Below are 17,648 nucleotides of genomic sequence, written 5' to 3'. Positions count from 1 at the left end.
AAGCTCTGCCCCCCTGGGTTCCCGCCATTCTCCTGCCTCAGCCTCCCGAGTAGCTGGGATTACAGGCTTGAGCCACCGCGCCCGGCCGGGGACTGGACTTTTGCACCATGCCTCTACCTGCCATTGGATGTGATAGTGAAGCAACAGTCAACGCCAAGTCCTGGACAGCAGCCCAGCTGGAATCTGTCAGGAGCCTCCATTCTGAAGGGTGGAGGGGATCTGGGCGGCACACCACAACATTTAGATCATAAGTGAAACATAAAATGGAGAATATGTGGGAGAAAGGAGAGGAGACAAGATCCATGCTACGTAATTTCTTCTTTTTACTGTTACATTTAATTCTCCAGAATTCTTCTCCTGCTGTTGACTTCAGGACTATGAACCAAGCACATTATACCAGTTTAATAAATGATGAAACCATAGCGGTTTGGAGACAAAAACTCTCAGAACACAACAATGCAAATACAATCAAGTATGTGGCTGCTTGTCTTCATTTTTTTTTTCTACAAAGTATGTCTTAACTTCTTAGCTTAGTGTGATTTTCCCTACTTGCATATTGATACTGTGAATGTAAATGGGGTTTTGCATTTTAGGGAATTGTGGTTTTTGTTTTTTGTTTTTTGTTTTGGTTACTATTTCAGGGTTGATCTTCTTAACCCCAAATAACATAATGGGTGGATCCCCAATTCTTACACACAGTATATGCCTCAACCTGCCTAGTTCATTGTAATATCTTAAAAATCCCGACTGATGAAGGCCTGAGTTGGTGATTCTGCTAAGAGAGCTTAGCGTTCTGGTTGTGTAACTCCCATGGGTTTTAGTGTATGCATGTTCCAAAACATCCCAAATCTGAGACAGCTGTTATCTTACCTAATCTTAATAATTTCTAGAAATTTCCTATTCAAAATGATTGAGATGGTAATTCAGAGTCAGGTAGAAAAAAAAAATAAGTAGGATTGAGACCTTTTATTAAATTTAAAGGATAATTTTCCTTTGCACATTTTTACACATTTTCATTGGCTTTCCTCAGCCTCTCCACTTTTTTCTGCAAAGTCTGATTCTTGGGAAGAGTAAATCAAGCTCTGTGCACTAAGTTGTGGTTATCCCCAGAAACGTACATAATGGTTCCTGCATTATGACATAGATTGTAGTGGGCCAAATGACCAGGACTTTAAACTTTGAAGCACTTGAGCTAGTAATTTTTTGAGCAAGAGAGCATTAGGAACACCCTAGAGCAGCTCTGTGGCAGTCTTCAGAATCCCTCACCATAGGATGGCTCTGCCAAGGAGCTCAGGCTGGAAGGGTAGCAGGGGAGAGGAGATGAGGGCTAGCTGGGGTCCAGCAAGGGAAACTGTGACATTTTACCATTAGTTGTCTGTTTTCTTATTTATAAAATGAATGGATGGAAGAAATGATCTTTAAAGATCTTTCCTGATCTAATTATGTGGTTAACAGAAACTACTGTAATCCCCTCCCCAGGCATATATTTGTGTTATTCTTTCCCTTTTCCTTGCACTGAATGGAGAGGCCCAGGATTCCTGATGTCCAGTTTCATTTTGGGTCCTCAGAATTAGCTGTTTCCCCAGAGCCTGTATAATAGAAGGTAATGGGAATAAGTGCTTGTTTCGCTTATTTTTTAATTTCCATCTCAGATATGCGGCAAAATAGAAGTAATTTTTCAAGTATTAATTTGCAAAGATAATTTCTGTGTTTGGGAAGTAACAACTTGGCTTCTCTTTTTTGGTTTTATTCTGTGTTTCTCTTTGCAGTTTAGATAGGGCACTTCTTAGATGCTTGGTGGTAGGAAAATGTTCAAGAACATTCTTGGGACAAGAGGTATTCTTTCAGGAGCTTTGATATTTTTTTTTTTCCTAACATGGAAAACTTAAGTTCTTCTTCCTTTTGAGATGTGACATCCTGTTTTTCTAAAGCAAATGCACATTTTCGAAAGCTTCAGCTGACTAAGAAAGAACTGCTATTAATTAAGTCCTAGAGTAAATGATTACTTTATTGTTGATGCTTAAATAACCATTTATTTGTAATTATTAAAGGCTTCCCCCACCCTTCTTTTTTTTTGAGCAGTGGTGTTGTTCAGATATTATCTTCTGCAGCCTGTTGGAATGGAAGTTTTCTTGAAAAAAAGTAAGTGACTTAGAGCCTTTAAAAACTCTCATGTGTACCTGTAGTCTCAGCTCCTTGGAAGGCTGACACAGGAAGACTGCTTGAGTTTAGGAGTTTGGGGCTTTAGGATGCTATGATGATGCCTGTGAATAGCCACTAAACTCCAGCCTGGACAACATAGTGAGGCCCCCTCTTTTAAAAAAAATTTTATTAAAACCCCACATGTGATGCAAATACTTACTCAGCAAAGGCTGCGAAAGACTCTTCTTCTCTTTGATGGTGGCTGGCCTTAATTTAATGGGTAAGCTGATGCTTTGCACAAAAATTGGAATGCCTAATAATGGTAATGAGAGGACATCTCATTACCATTATGAGGAAGAGCAATGCTGATTCATACCTGAATGGCAGAAAAGCAGATTACCGAGAGAGACTGTATCTCTTTCAGTAAGATTTTCAGAGTATTCTAAGATGTGTCATAATTTTAAATTCTTAGTTCCTCATATAATCTTCTTGATTTCTTTGGTTTGCTTTCCCATAGTTTTAAAATTTTTATTATTTTTTTTAATTTTTTTCTCTCAAAAGCAGTGAATTTAGGGAGTAATTCTAAGGAGGCTTCATGGGCTCCTTGGATTTAGGTCCAGCCCAGCTCACCAGAGAATTATATTTGAGGTTGAACTCCCCAGTAGTAAATAGAATGTTTATTTTCTTTGTCTTACCCCTTCTGCAAATATCTCCCTCAGGAACCTGATGCAGCAAAAGGGTCTTACCATGGGTTTGGATCTTTGGTGATCCCAAGTCCTAATTATTTCTCAGTGCTTTTCTGCCAGTGACCAGGCTAATGAGATCTCAAGATGAATTAGACTTCATTTCTGTGTGTGAATCCCACCCCTACCCCTCGATCCCTGTGTTAGTCAAGATTCTTCAGAGAAATGGAACAAATAGGAGAGAGATAAATAGATAGATGGATGTATCTGTCTATCTAGAGAGAGAGAGAGAGAGAGAGAGAGAGGGGATTTACTATGGGAATTGGTTCACCTGATTATGGAGGTTGAGAGGTCCTGCCATAGGCATCTGTAATCTGGAGAACCAGGCGAGCCAGCATCATGGCTTAGTACAGGTCCAAAGGCCTGAGAACCAGGGAAGCTGATGGTGTAACTCTCAGTCTGAGGCTGAAGGCCTGAGAAATGGGTGGGGGCTCCTGGTGTAAGTATTGGAGTGCAAAGACCACAGAACCTGGAGTTCTGATGTACAAGGGCAGGAGAAGAAGGATGTCCTAGTTCCAGAAGAGAGAGAGAAAGAATTTGTCTTTGCCCTGCCTTTTTGTTCTGTCTGGGCTTTCAGCTGACTGGGTAGTATCTACCCACACTGGATGAGGATGGATTTTCTTTGCTTAGTCACTAATTCAATGCCCATCTCTTACAGAAAACTGACCCAGACATACCCAGAAATAATACTTTAACAGCTACCTGGGTATTCCTTAATCTAGTCATGTTGACTCCTAAATTCAACCATCATCGCCCCCTCACTATAAATGAGTCCCTAACTGGGTTGCAGGAGGTCACTTCAGAAACTCTCTTTGGTTACATTTAGAGATTATAAAGTCATTTACTTTCATAATTAAGGCAGCTGGAATGAGCTCACACAATTCATTTCATATTTAGTAATTAGTTTTTTCCTCCAGGGAAAGATATTCTGGATTATGCTGATGTTGGCCTTCTGGAACAGGGGTTCTCAGCCAGGTTGATTTTGTTCCCCAAAGGACATTTGGCAGTTTCTGGTGACGTTTTTGGTTGGTGCAATGGGGAGGGACTTGCTATTGGCATCCAGTGGGTAGAACCCAGGGATGCTGCTAAACATCCTTCATTCCCACCTGCCCAGCAAAGAATCCTCTGGCCCCAAAAGTCAATAGTACCAAGGTTGAGAAACCTTGTTCTAGATGGATAGCTTTCATGACATTTGGGAAGGGCTCTTGGCCAGACTTGTTAGGTTGTTCACCCTTAGTATCACAGATTTTGTATAGAGTTGTGGAGAAAGCCTTTTATTTTTTTTCAAACTGACATTTCAGAAAGTCTACTCCTGTAGTTTCCATAGGATGCATCACAGGAAAACAATCAAAATGAAGACCAGTTTTACAAAGCAATAAATATATATAGACAAAACATTTTGTTTTTGTTTTCTCAATAGCATAACAAAAAGTATCTGTAAGCATATGGAAAATTACATACTGGAAACCAGAATTCATTTGTATATTTTGGGCAGATTTATTTTAAAAATAATAACAACAACAACGAAAGACCCAACAAACAAAGTACAAGGAATTTATCTTCATGTGACCATAGGGGTTTCAATACATATAATTACGATTTTTTAAAATGTTAGAAACTCTTTTTTGTTTTCAAAAATTATAACATTGCAGTTCAGAGTGTATTCAAATCATCCAAATGTGTCCATTACTCAAAAACAGAAGGCTGCTTTGCAAATAGATAGCTCTTTTGTAAATTAACAGATGTGGTAGGTTCAAGAGCGGGATATATGAGATATTCTCTAAGTCTCAAAAATGCTAAGATTTTATTTAAGGTTAAAAAAAGATTTAGTTGCTAGAAAGTTAAAAATAGTAGCAATGAAATTAGTCCTTGGGTGAATGTAATTGTATCCTTTGTGTTAACGATGAGAGACATTAACTTTGCATTTACTCTAGATCATTTTCATTTTAAATACTTTGGTAAGAAAGGTTTTCAACAAGGAGGTTCTACTGTCGTTTGTTAATGAGTGCACCAGTTTGCACAGGGGATGTTATTTGCCCCAAGCAACAGCATCTACATCTAGTTCAATGAGCCACAAATACAGAAAAGAAAACCAAAAAACACAACACGAAATCAGGGAAATAATTCTTTGTTTATAAACTTCAAGATAGCCTTAAATTGACATGACAGTCCTTATACTTTGACTTGAAGGAAAACAGATTTAAAAATTTGAAAATTCTTGTAAAAGGAATTCCAGTGTGGTTTATTCTTTGTGAAATAATAATATTCTTTATTTTGGGTTTATTATTTTGAGATTTATGCAAAATGCGGTATTTTTGTGGATCTTATCTGCCAGGTCAAATTTAAATCTGATTAGTAAGAACATAGTATTTTGTTTACTTATTTATAATTCCTATCAGAGTGTTTGCTTTGTTTTTCTTTTATTAAATACTTTTTTTATTTTGTTTGTTTAGAATTGATGAACATTTTAAAACGAGTCCCAAAATCCCTGGGATTGACCTGAACTCAACTAGGGTGTTATTTGAGAAGTTAATGAACTCTCAGCACTCCATGATTCTAGAACAGGTATGTTTCTTATATTTGTAAAGTGCATTCTTAAAAATGCATTTTTGTATTGATGAATTCAATTTCAAGCGAAAAAGAGTAAGATGAAAAAGTGAAAGTCTCTAAATCTTAATTTTGTAAAGTATTTACTTTGGGAATTAGACCTACCTTTTGTTTTCTTTTGGCTTAAACCTTTCCAAGGCAGTGCCCCTCTAGAATATACAGTTTGCACTGGCAGGGATCCTTGGCTTCTGTTTTCATGGATGTGTACTGAGAGCCTAGACCAGTGTAGGGCTCATAGTAGGTTCTCAGTGCGTAGTGAATGAATGAGAGTTGAGAGTCTATCAAATAGGTTATGAACTTAGAGATAAGTTAACTAGATCTCAGGTTGGTTTGAATTTCTCATTACTCTTTTCTCTCATACAGATTTTGAACAGTTTTGAAAGTTGCCTGATTCCCCAGTTGTCAAGCTCACCACCAGATGTTGAAGCCATGAGAATCTATTTAATACTACCCGAGTTTCCCCTACTCCAGGATTCCAAGTATTACATAACATTGACTATTCCCTTGGCTATGGCCATTCTGCGGCTGGATACAAACCCCAGCAAAGTACTAGGTAAATTTGCTAACCTCGATATCAGTGGTTTTATGCTCATTTGTTTTGTTGGTGTGACTCCTGGCTCCAGTGGATTGAGATCCAAGAATCTATTTGTTGCCATTTAATATCCTTAACACTTAAAACCTTTTTTGCTTTGCTGTTAATTTTTAGCTAACCCTATTTTCAAGTTGAAAATAAAACCATTATTTAGATTATTTGAAATGACTCATGCCAGAATAATCTTGATTTTATAATATTCACAAATCTAATTTATTTAATTTGAAACTAATTTTTTCTACCACATTTGCTTATAATAAATAGGGCCTCAATATTCGTGTACATTGGTCTCTGTTTCTCCTATGTCTAATTTAGGGGGTGGGAGTGAAGTGTGAGCGGTTTTGGTGATACAGAGGTCTCCAAAAAAGAAGAGAAAGAAAATGACCTAGTGTGGACTTACCAAATGTTTGTTTTGTTTTTCTTTTTTAGGACAGTTGAGTCCACACTGATTTTTGCAGGCTCCGGACACTTTGCTGAGATAAAAACCTTCCGTTCCTCAGTGATTTGGAGAGTGTCTTTCATGGGAGTAGCGCCTGAAATGTTTTTATTAATCAAGTGCAGGAAGTCTATCACCTGGCTTTTTACTTTTTCCCCCCCGGGTAAATTTTGTTAGGTGTCATTGCAGCTCAGTAACTTCTGTGTTCCAGATGGACTGGGATGTTACTTGAGTGTGGTCTCCCCACGAATAAAGAGACTGTGTTCCTGAAGGTGGAATACTGGCTTTTATATATTGTCTCCACCTTTGTAGAAGAGATAAAAACAGAAATAATAATGAAAGCATTAGTAAATGTTAGTACTTAATTTTTTTTTAAGATCAAAAGCCTTTTGGGGAACATTTTCTCAGGTGTTCTAGTTGATGTGAAACAGAGAGGTGGCAATATTAGAAGGAATCTTACCTGACTTTCAAGTTTTAGAGTTTTTTCATTTTTATTTTTCCAGACTGGACATTACAAAGAGAACATAATTATTCAATTTCACACTTAATTTATTTTTAACTTCTAATTATTGATATTTAAAAGAATACCCCAAAGTAGAGAGTATGTTACAGGTAGTCACCACACAAATTCAGCAGTGGTCAGTATTTTGCCCATTTTATTTCATCTGTCTCTTGCCCTCACCACATTTTTATTTTTTGTTGGAGTATTTTTAAAGGAAATCTCAGACATATTATTTCATTCTTTAAATATTTCAGTATGGCTGAGTTTATTTCCAATGAAATATAAGCCAGTGCTATGATTTTCTTGTCTGGTTATGAGAAAGCATTATTTGGGGAGAAATAAAAATGGCAGTTTTTCAACTAATGATACCTCTTAAAGGGAAGGGAATGGTTGCTGTATTGTTGCTGCTTCTAGGGTGTGTCATCCTTTGCATTTCTGCTTCAGGATTTAGTGGTGGCTGAAAGCGCTAGGACATAAGAATACTTTTTGGATTAATACAGTGGGCATCACTCCTGCCCAAAATATGTGTTTCTTGTCCACATGTAGTCTGGAATTGGACTTGTGAGTTAACCTTCAGATTGAGTCTTTGTAAAAAATCAGACCAAGCTTTAAAAAAAAACCAGAACTCCAGGGATTCTTGTACAGCTGCTGTTCTCTCCAAAAATGTTTTAATGGATTCTTTTTAAAGTCAGTTTTGGGAAAATGCATTTTAGACTAATGTTTATCTTCTAGACAAAGCAATTTTTAACTGGCAGGCAGAAGACATAAATAGTTGCCCAAGATTACATGTTGAAATATGTCTTTTCTTTCTTTCTAAAGATAACTGGTGGTCTCAGGTATGCCCGAAATATTTCATGAAGCTGGTAAACCTCTATAAAGGTGCAGTCCTTTATCTACTGAGGGGAAGAAAGACATTCTTAATTCCCGTACTGTTTAACAATTATATTACAGCAGCTCTCAAACTCTTGGAGAAGTTATATAAGGTGAGCATAGGAGGTGCTAGTGGGGAGGGGGTAATTAGATGGTAGGGTAAAATATCCTAGTGAGATGTTCTTTGCGAAGCCATGTTTTAGTTGTCTGTATTTTGTTCTTCATTAGGTAAATCTTAAAGTGAAGCATGTGGAATATGATACATTTTACATTCCTGAGATTTCCAGTCTCGTGGACATTCAGGAAGACTACCTCATGTGGTTCTTGCATCAAGCAGGGATGGTAAGAATTCATAAAGCATATTTTAAAGCTTTAGTCTTTTTATAAGAAGAGCACGTGTGAGCTCTATAATATGTCTTCGACTTTGATGTCAGTGTCTCACCTATTCTTCATCCAGCTGGCCTTTTGCATTCTAGAAACTTGGAAGTGCTTTAAGTAATCGTCAGTGTTATAAGGAGTCATAAATAAGTAGTCACCCAGAATGTTACACATTAAAAGTTGCCACCTTTTAAAAATCAGAATATCTAAAGTAGTCAAATTCACAGAAACAGAAAGTAGAATGGTGATTGCTAGGGGCTGGAGGCAGGGGAAAACAGAGAGTTGCTATTTAATGAGTATAGTTTCAGTTTTGCAAGATAAGAAAGTTTGGAGATCCAGTTGTACACCAGTGTGAATATACTTAACACTGCTGAACTGTACACTTAAAAATGCTTAAGATGGTACCTATTATGTTAGGTTTTTTTAAACCCTAATTTAAAAAAAACCCAAGACACATACAAATATGGATTTTTAGCTTTCCTTGAAACTTGGAAGATCTGGCAATACGACCTGTCTTTCCCATATGACACCAAGTGGCCAGAGTTCAAGAGTGACTCTTTAGATGAGGCTTATGTATATGCCACAATTCCCACTGCAGCTTAATTTATCCCTGCCATTGAGGAAGGATCATTTGGTAATTATCGCTTTCTGACAGCCTACTTAGTCATCATGTGTCAGCTACCTGGACCCCGTAGGCCCCTTCTGATTGAGAATTATGTGTTTGAAAGTGTCACACATCCCTGATCCAGAGCTGTCTCACTATATTTTAGATATGTCATTCAGGGACCTGTGGATTCCTGCCTGCAACCACTGGCATGGCAGGAACTGCTCCTTTTGATAGCACACTGGCTTGGGATATATGCAAGGCTCTTTAGGATCTCCCGTCTGTGGAGTATGTGCAAATTTGAGTTAGGTCAGAAAACAGAATGATAATTTGGTTATTGTATTTTGTGGGTAGCAGATTTGAGGTGAGTCCTTGCCAGTGTAGCAGGTTCATCACCAATATTAGGGCAATATTTTTCCTGTGGGGTTTTTGGAAGTCAGCAGTTGTCTCCAAAAGCAAGGCATTTCAATAGGCTGATCTAACTGAACAAGCAGGACTGTTTTCTTTGTCAAATAATGGATGATGAATGCTAGACACAATGTTGTATTTTTTTCTCTAGAGACTTAAAAAATGCATACAATGTTTTATTTTTAAATAAGATTTTATGATTACCCTGAGAAAACAAAATACTTTTTTTTTGAAACAAGGTCTGGCTTTATCACCCAGGCTGAAGTGCAGTGGCACCATCTCTGCTCACTGCAACCTCTGCTTCCCAGGCTCAAGCCATTCTCCCACCTCAGCCTCCCGAGTAGCTGGGACTGCAGGTGTGTGCCATCACGCCTGGCTACTTTTTGTATGTTTTGTAGAGACGGGGTTTTTGGGATGTTTCCCAGGCTGTTCTTGAACTCAAGAGCTCAAGTGATTCACCAGCCTTGGCATCCCAAAGTGCTGGGATTACAGGGGTAAGCCACTGTGCCTGGCCAAGAAAATACTTTTTAATATAAATGAATTAGAGTGTTCTAAATGGGTTGACTTGGGAAATTTAACATGAAGGCTAGTAATGAACTCTGTTTTCACTTTCAAATTTAGGAATTATTAAAAAATAAGCCCTTCTGTTTTATCAATTTATGAATAATTATTCACCGAATAATAACATTATGAGCGGTAAAATAAGCCTGATGAATTATTTAGGCCAACTGCTTTGTTTCTAGATGAGGAAATGGAACTTAAACAATTTTTCCACCAATTTCATTAGCAATAAAAGTCAATTCTTCTGATTTCTAATCTACCCTTTCTGTGACTTAATGCTGAATAAAATAAGTCTAACAAATTGTAGTTCTTTTTTACCCTGAAGAAGAAGTTGCTCATGTTAAAATCTAGATTATTATGACAGTAGTCTCTGAGTAGAGATAATTAAGTAACTTTTACAATATTTTAAACTTCCTTTCTCTTAACATTTGATAAACAAATATCAGATCTTGAATAACAGATGCTCATCTTTTCAATGACTGTAATAGTTATTAAAGAAATACGGAAAATTACATGAAATTAGTCTATGACCTTTTGTGATTTTTGTGGAATTTTTTCTAGTGTATGAGGTACAATGATATTAGAAATTGAATTTGAAATTTCTTGATATTTTGGATTTTAACTTAAAATACTAAAGCTATTTCATATGTTATTTTTGTTTATTTTAACTACTTTTAAATAATAAATGGATTTTTTTTGGTGTGTTGGAATTTTTAGCTTGTTATTAGCTGAGGCTGTGTAGCATATTGTTGAGCACATGCTCCAGCCAAAAAGACCTGGGTTCAGTTCCCAACTCTGGTCTAATGGCCGTGGCCTTAGACAAATTACCTGATTTCTATAGGCCCAGCATCCTCTTTTGTGAATAAGAATTATAACAGATTGTGGAAATTAAATGTGAGAAAGCATGGAAAGACCTTACTTAGCAGAGTACTTAGCATATAATAAGCCCTCAATAACTATTTTTCACTAAGCACTTCTTGAGCACCTAATATGTGCTGTCTGCCTGCTAGTCACTGGGAGTGGAAACATGTATGGATATGGTGTCTACCATTGCAGAGTGTTTAGCCCAGAAGCAGCAGTGAAAAATTCCCAAAGGGATCTAACACATGTATGCAGAAGGAACATTCTAAAGTGGCTGATTTTTACTCCTTTTAAAGAAGAGGTGGTAGTGGTTCCTTCAATCAGCAACTTGCCTTATCTGCACTTAAAAACCAAATAGCACAAAGTGAGTGATTGGTGGGCTCCTCTAGAGGGCAGCACAAGTGGGGAAAGTCAGTGCCACAATGTTAATCCTTCAAAAATAAAACCTAGATAAAGCTCGACATCTTGCTGTATGTGTTAAAGGAGATAAAGCCAGGCAGTGTTTTGTCTCCAGTTATGAGTATTGTGCACGTGTGAGACAAGACAGGCCCTGAGGCAGAGGAGGCTGTATTTCTTCTCCAGCAGTGCACCTGTGCGTGTAGTGCCTCCTGCCCCACTTGCAGCCACATTTAGGAAATATTGACTTCATATTTTAAAAAAACGATATTCCCAATTTTTCTGTTCTATTCCATTTACTTATTCGTTGCTTCTATTTCATATGCTTTAGAAATGAGCTTAGGTCACAGTGCAGCCCTGTTTCAGGCAGGGAGACTTGAAATATGGTCCACTAGTACTTTACTAGTTTTAAGTCTGTGAAACTCATTTTTGAGGAATGGATAGTCCAAGACAAGTAGCCTCTCAGGAGATAATCATGTATCTTATCAGTTCATATGCATCCTTCTAGGTTATGAATAGCAATAGTGGCACAAAATCATGCAGATTTATTTCATATAATACGGAAATACAAGTGTGAGTACGATTTCTAAAATATTCAGCATTCACAGAATAAAAATGAAATTAAATTATTATATATGAAATACAAAAACTTACAGACTTATGAAAAGTCTGTGGATGTATAAGCAGACGTTTGTTACAGATTCGCAGCTTCTTTTGACTGAATACCCTTCCATCCTTTGCCTTCCTTAGAGCTGTCACTTCTGTTTTGTAAGGCTTCCGTATCTTCCTGCCTGCCTTGCTGGCTCACCTGAGACCTTCTCTAGACCACCAGCTCTGGGCAGTGTCTCTCTGGCTTTGGCTGTGGCTCCTAACTGAGGCAGTTTTGGATTTCTTTCCAGCCATCCCTCTCAATGGAAAGAATGGTGACCCTGCCCTCAATTTAACTCCTCCCTTTCTCCAGTGGAGAGATCAACCTGCTTCCAAAACTGGGTTCCTTCAACTCTGGGGTGTGGGAAGGAGTAAGGTGAGGGATGCTGAGAGGGACTACGTGCTGCAGAAGGTGGATATTTAAGGGGTGCAGAGAGGCTCGGGTGGGGATTACAGGGTGGGGAGAGAGAGAGAACAGGAGTGGGACTGGAAAGAGCCAAGGAATACAGAAAAAACTGCTGATTGATGTCTGAAATAACTGCATTACACCAACTAAAATGCCAGTATGTACTTAAAAATACTAAGTAGGCTCGGACTCTGTAATGCCAGAACTGTTTTGTGTTATCACTTCTTCCACAGTCACTTTTATATTTGAAGTATCTAAAATCTTTATCTTGCTTTATAGACCAACACATGTTCAAGATCTTTCTTTTCCCTTGAGAATAGGCAGATAATGCTTTGCGTAAACTAATCTTTTCTGAGAAACAGGTGAGGAAATTCTGAATATTGGCACCAGTTTTAAGCCTGCTTTCTTTCCCAGGATGCTTATATCTTTTGTAGGTACCTAGACTAGAAGATGATTTAGCTTTTTGTATAGTGCTGTTTTATAGGTGTGGTTTTTTTTTTTTGTTTCTAGTCATTTTGATTTCTAACTTCAAAGTAATTGGATATGTAGGCATGAGAGTGAGTAAGATTGGTCTGGATGATATATGCAGGATTTCATACCTGATCTCACTGGACTGGAATTGTTTCTTCGATTAGTGTTTCTCTGTCTAGAGAAATGTGCCAAGATCCCTGGAAGAACCTAGTTATAAAGGGTTAACAGGGTAGATTTTAATTAAAATTGCTTTTAAATTATTGTATTTAAATATCCATAAGGACAAAAGGAGGCACATGCTGCTTATTCATATGGTCCTGATATAGTACAGTTATAAAACCAAACCAAATTTATAAATTAAGTATAAGCAAAACTTTAACAGCAATAAAATGCAGTTAGCCTCATTGATTTTATGTGATGATCAAACATATCTTACTGAACCTAAACCCCAGTTGCATTGTGGATGTGGCCTGCGTGCTGTCAGGCCCTGGTGCTTGAGTTCCACTGCCCATCTGGCTGGGATGACTCACCTCTCTTTTCTCCTTCAACTGCTGTTAAATCATGTGTGTGCAGCAAGCCAGGACCGCACTGGCCTTTTCTTAGGTGCAGATGCAGCATCCACCTGCCAAGACTGCTTCTCTCTTTTCTCACTACACCTGGACAATTAAATAATAACATGATGCCAATGCAGTTATTCAAACAAATATAACTTAATGTGTTTTACTAATTTTGTTTAGGATATCATTAAGAAATATATAGAGTACTCCCAGATCTCTGAGAATACACCCATGGTTTTGTGTTTGGTAATTCTTGCTACAGATCAACGTGACCTATGTTGTTGATTTTTTTTTTGTTTCTATGAAGTTAATATTAAGTTAATGTTTGTTACACAACTTAACAAAAAGTGAAACTATAACTCATCTCTTAGATGTCCTTCATTGTGGTTGTGGATTTTTACCATTACTCCCCTCCAAAGTTTATTCACAGGTGCATTCACATATCGATGGAATGCATTCTGTAGGCCGAGTACTAGTCTAAGTGCTGAGTAGCAACAGTTTACTAGATAAAGTCATTTTTAGAAGCACCTGAAATTCTTTCCAAATACTTGGTTTCTCCTAAGAGTAGCAGCCTGTGTGTCTCTCTCTCTCTCTCTCTGTGTGTGTGTGTGTGTGTGTAGGAAGATGCAACATCATTTAACAAATAAAATGTAATTTGTATTGTCCACTTTACCCAACAAAAATTAACCTGTGAAGTCAAGGTTATAAAGCTCCTGTTTTGGAATTAGATTTCTTATAAAAGAGAATTCTGTTAATGCTGTGAATTGTGGAGAGTTAGTGACATGCCCTTTAAAGGTCATAAAAAATATTTTTTAATTGCTTTTGCTCTTTTTTCTCATTCTGTGGCCATCAAAACATCTTTTCCCTTAAAATTTAGTCAGCCATTCAGATGGTGTTAGTTCTATGGCCAGTAGTCAGGTTGGTTCTGTGTTTTGTTATTTATATTTTACTTTTGGAGGGATTAAAATTCAGGTTTTACAATTTAAGTAAGAGACTTTTTATTTTTTTTTACACAGAAGGCTAGACCATCAATAATACAGGTAAATGATCCTTTTTAAATTTGCTTTTATATTTTTCCAGCTATACTTTCTGTGGAATAGTATAATACTGTCAGTAATGTGCTTTATTCTAGGATACTGTAACACTTTGTTCCTACCCTTTCATCTTTGATGCCCAAGCCAAGACCAAAATGTTACAGACAGATGCTGAACTACAGATGCAGGTATTATATTTTAGAAATTATTTCCTCTTTTTAATGTGTTTCTCCCTTTCTAGACATTCAGTTGTAATTTTTTCTAATAGGAGAAGACATATTTGGTTGAAATTCCATTATAATTCTTAAAGCTGTTTGAAACTTTTCAGTAATTTGTGTTGAATATAACACACATAGGTGGATACACATTTATGTAGATTAGAAATTGGCAAAAGGACTACTTAGTAAATGTTTTAAGCTTTGGGGACCTTATGGTCTCTGTTACAACTATTCAACTCTATTTTAGCATAAAAGCTGTGATAGACAATATATAAATGAATGAGCATGGCTATATTCCAACAAAACTTTATGTATGTTGAAATTTGCATATTATATAATTTTTACATGTGGTGAAAGATTATTCTTCGTTTGATTTTCTTCACCCATTAAACAAATGTAGAAACCGTGCCAGGCACAGCCCACACCTATAATCCTAGCACTTTGGGAGGCCGAGGCAGGCTTATCACTTGAGGTCAGGTTCAAGACCAGCCTGGCCAACATGGTAAAACCCTGTCTCTATCCAAAATACAAAACTTAGTTGGGCGTGGTGGTGCCCACCTGTAATCTCAGCTATTCGGGAGGCTGAGACAAGAGAATCACTTGAACTCAGGATGTGGAGGTTTCAGTGAGCCGAGATTATGCTACCGCACTCCAGCCTGGGTGACAGAGCACGATTCCGTCTCAGGAAAAAAAAAAAAAGTAGAAACCATTGTTAGCTCGAGAGCTGTGCAAAAACAGGCAGCAGGCTGAATTTGATATGTGGGGCCTTAGTTTGCTGACTCCTGACAGAGAGAGAGAATTAAATGGAACTTGGGAATTCTTCGTTGAATAAAAACTTGTTATAGAGATTTATTTAATAATTTATTTTAAATACACATTTTTATTATAAAGTGTAATTGATTTTGACAAGCCACAAAAACATTTGTGAATTAGCAGCTCAAATCCTCCAATTCCTACTGTTGGTAGATATAGATATATAACTTCATTTATCTTTCCCTCTCCATCTCTCTGACTGTCTGCCTGTCTGTCTTTTTCCAGCTCTGACTGCATCTATCTATATATGTGTTCGTTTTCATATTGCTGTATCTGTTATAATGACAGTTTAGAGGTTTTCAAGAGAAATGAAATTTTTCAAAGAATAACTCTTTAACCAGTGGTTATTAGCTTTCTTTTCCTGCCATTTTGAAAGTTGTGGTTTTCACCCACTTTCTACCATGTTTCTTTAAACATGATACTATTTTAGTATTAATCAACTGGTTTAAGTCACTTTCCTGGACCTGGTTATAGATCATATGATTCATAAACTGTTTTAGTTAGTTTCTGTGAGTCCAGATTAGAAAGACTTCTGTGCTGCGTAAACATAAGTAACTTAGAAAATCTGTGGAAGTTAAGAGGGAAAAAAATAACCAAATGGAGGTGAAATCAGTGCCCCCAAGTCCAGAAGCACAGCTGACTGCTCTCCCAACTCACGCGTGTGCTCTGAGTAACTGTGTTCTTGACTGTGCCATTCCAGGTGGCAGTCAATGGAGCCAACCTGCAGAATGTCTTCATGCTTCTCACCCTGGAGCCTCTGCTGGCCAGAAGCCCCTTCCTGGTCCTTCACGTTCGCAGGAACAACCTTGTTGGAGATGCCCTAAGAGAGCTGAGCATTCATTCTGATATTGATTTGAAAAAGCCTCTCAAAGTGAGTTCCTTCAGGATATTCCTCTAAATACCTTCGCAATTTTTCTTCAAACAGTGTTGATTAAGCAGCAATGATCTTACTAAAATTGTGGGGTGTAGCCATTCTTTCATTCATTTTACAAGAATTGAATCACCTTCTTTTGTCAAATCACCAAACAGAACATCTCAGTGTAACATTGGATAAAAATGCCAGTGGATTATTTGAAAGGTTAGAGTGCTTTCTTTGTCTTCTTCTGCTGTCTTTGGTGTACCAGTTCCAGCTCTATCAAAAACAAGCAAACATCAACAAAAACGAAAGCTTTGACTAATTACAACGATTAAGCTATCATTTAGGAAGATTGTGGATATCAAAGATTTAAGAGAAAGAAGGTAAAATAGGAAAATGGAAAGGTAGTAAAATCATCTGGGAAGCTATTGGCCTATTATGAGAGGCACACCTAGTACCTGCAAATTATTAAATGAAAAAAAATTTCTCTCTCCATAGATCATGCATATTTCCAGGGCTTGGCATAATGCTTGGTACACAGTAGGTATTCTAGAAATACTTAGTGAATTATTTGAAATTGTTTAAAGTCATTCATCTTTTCCCTCAGACAACTTCCATATCCTTATTGCTAATCTTTTTATAAGTTCCACTTTCAGAAATGTAATAGGCATGAAATGAACTGATCATCTCCATAAAGGGTAAATAATGCTCGATAATTTACCCTTTCCAAAATTCCTAATCAGTAGCATCAGTCACATCAATCTGCCTGGTTGTTCTCCCCAGAACGTCTGTGTTATATTTTTGATACAGCTTTTCTTTTTGCCCTGTTTTCAATAGGTAATTCAGGTGAGGCAGTTCTTGCTTTGTAGCAGTAGTCTGCTGGCATCTGTGTAATCCAGGTCCTAGTCTCTGTCCCACTTTTACTCTTGTCCTGCTCTAGGCAATCTTGAAGACAGCCACAAGTGTAAGCTTTTTGAATGCTGTTTTTAGCTCTGTGCCTGAGTCATTATCTCTGAAATGGGGATAATAGGACTCTACGCATAAGGCTGTTCTGAGGATTAGGTTAATAGAGTTTAAGAGCTGGCATGTAGTAAACTCCATGTCATTTGTTGATTTGCTGTAGTTGTTACTGTTAATAACCATTATGTATCCAGCATGCCTACTTCCACTCCCTCACAGAGCCCATGTCTGTGTCTGATTACAATACCCTCTTCCCTTCTACATGCAGCAGTTACTTCAAGAACCCTATTGAGAGTGATTTCTCCCAGAAAATGTTCTTTTATTCAACTTAAATGAAAAATCATTTTTTTCTATGTGCCAGAATATTTACCTCTCATTATATATTTGACTCTTTAAAAATAAAAAGTATTCTCTGCTTTTATGTCTGTCTTTCTGCCCTTACGCAGATGGTAGAGTTTCTTTTTCTTTTTTTTTTTTTTGGTCGGAATTTCGCTCTTTGTTGCCCAGGCTGGAGTGCAGTGGCACAATCTCGGCTCATTGCAACCTCTGCCTCCCAGATTCAAGCGACTCTCCTGTCTCAGCTTC

General features: G+C 37.4%; 1 protein-coding gene across 1 annotated transcript in view; it reads left to right on the top strand.

The window, feature by feature from the left end:
• The window catches only part of HERC3 (HECT and RLD domain containing E3 ubiquitin protein ligase 3), a 219,816-nt gene that overhangs the window by 158,341 nt on the left and 43,827 nt on the right, over positions 1 to 17,648 (top strand). The window contains exons 12-20 of the mRNA XM_011990724.1: positions 348 to 472; positions 2,083 to 2,142; positions 5,339 to 5,450; positions 5,856 to 6,045; positions 7,842 to 8,005; positions 8,121 to 8,234; positions 14,199 to 14,222; positions 14,315 to 14,404; positions 15,948 to 16,118. Of these exons, the coding sequence (XP_011846114.1) occupies positions 348 to 472; positions 2,083 to 2,142; positions 5,339 to 5,450; positions 5,856 to 6,045; positions 7,842 to 8,005; positions 8,121 to 8,234; positions 14,199 to 14,222; positions 14,315 to 14,404; positions 15,948 to 16,118 (1,050 nt within the window). The remainder of the gene's footprint in view (positions 1 to 347; positions 473 to 2,082; positions 2,143 to 5,338; positions 5,451 to 5,855; positions 6,046 to 7,841; positions 8,006 to 8,120; positions 8,235 to 14,198; positions 14,223 to 14,314; positions 14,405 to 15,947; positions 16,119 to 17,648) is intronic.

Source organism: Mandrillus leucophaeus, unplaced genomic scaffold, assembly GCF_000951045.1.
Source record: "Mandrillus leucophaeus isolate KB7577 unplaced genomic scaffold, Mleu.le_1.0 Scaffold381, whole genome shotgun sequence".
NCBI lineage: Eukaryota > Metazoa > Chordata > Mammalia > Primates > Cercopithecidae > Mandrillus > Mandrillus leucophaeus.
The sequence above is the reverse complement of the archived record's forward strand: the minus strand, read 5'-3'. Positions and strand labels throughout refer to the sequence as shown.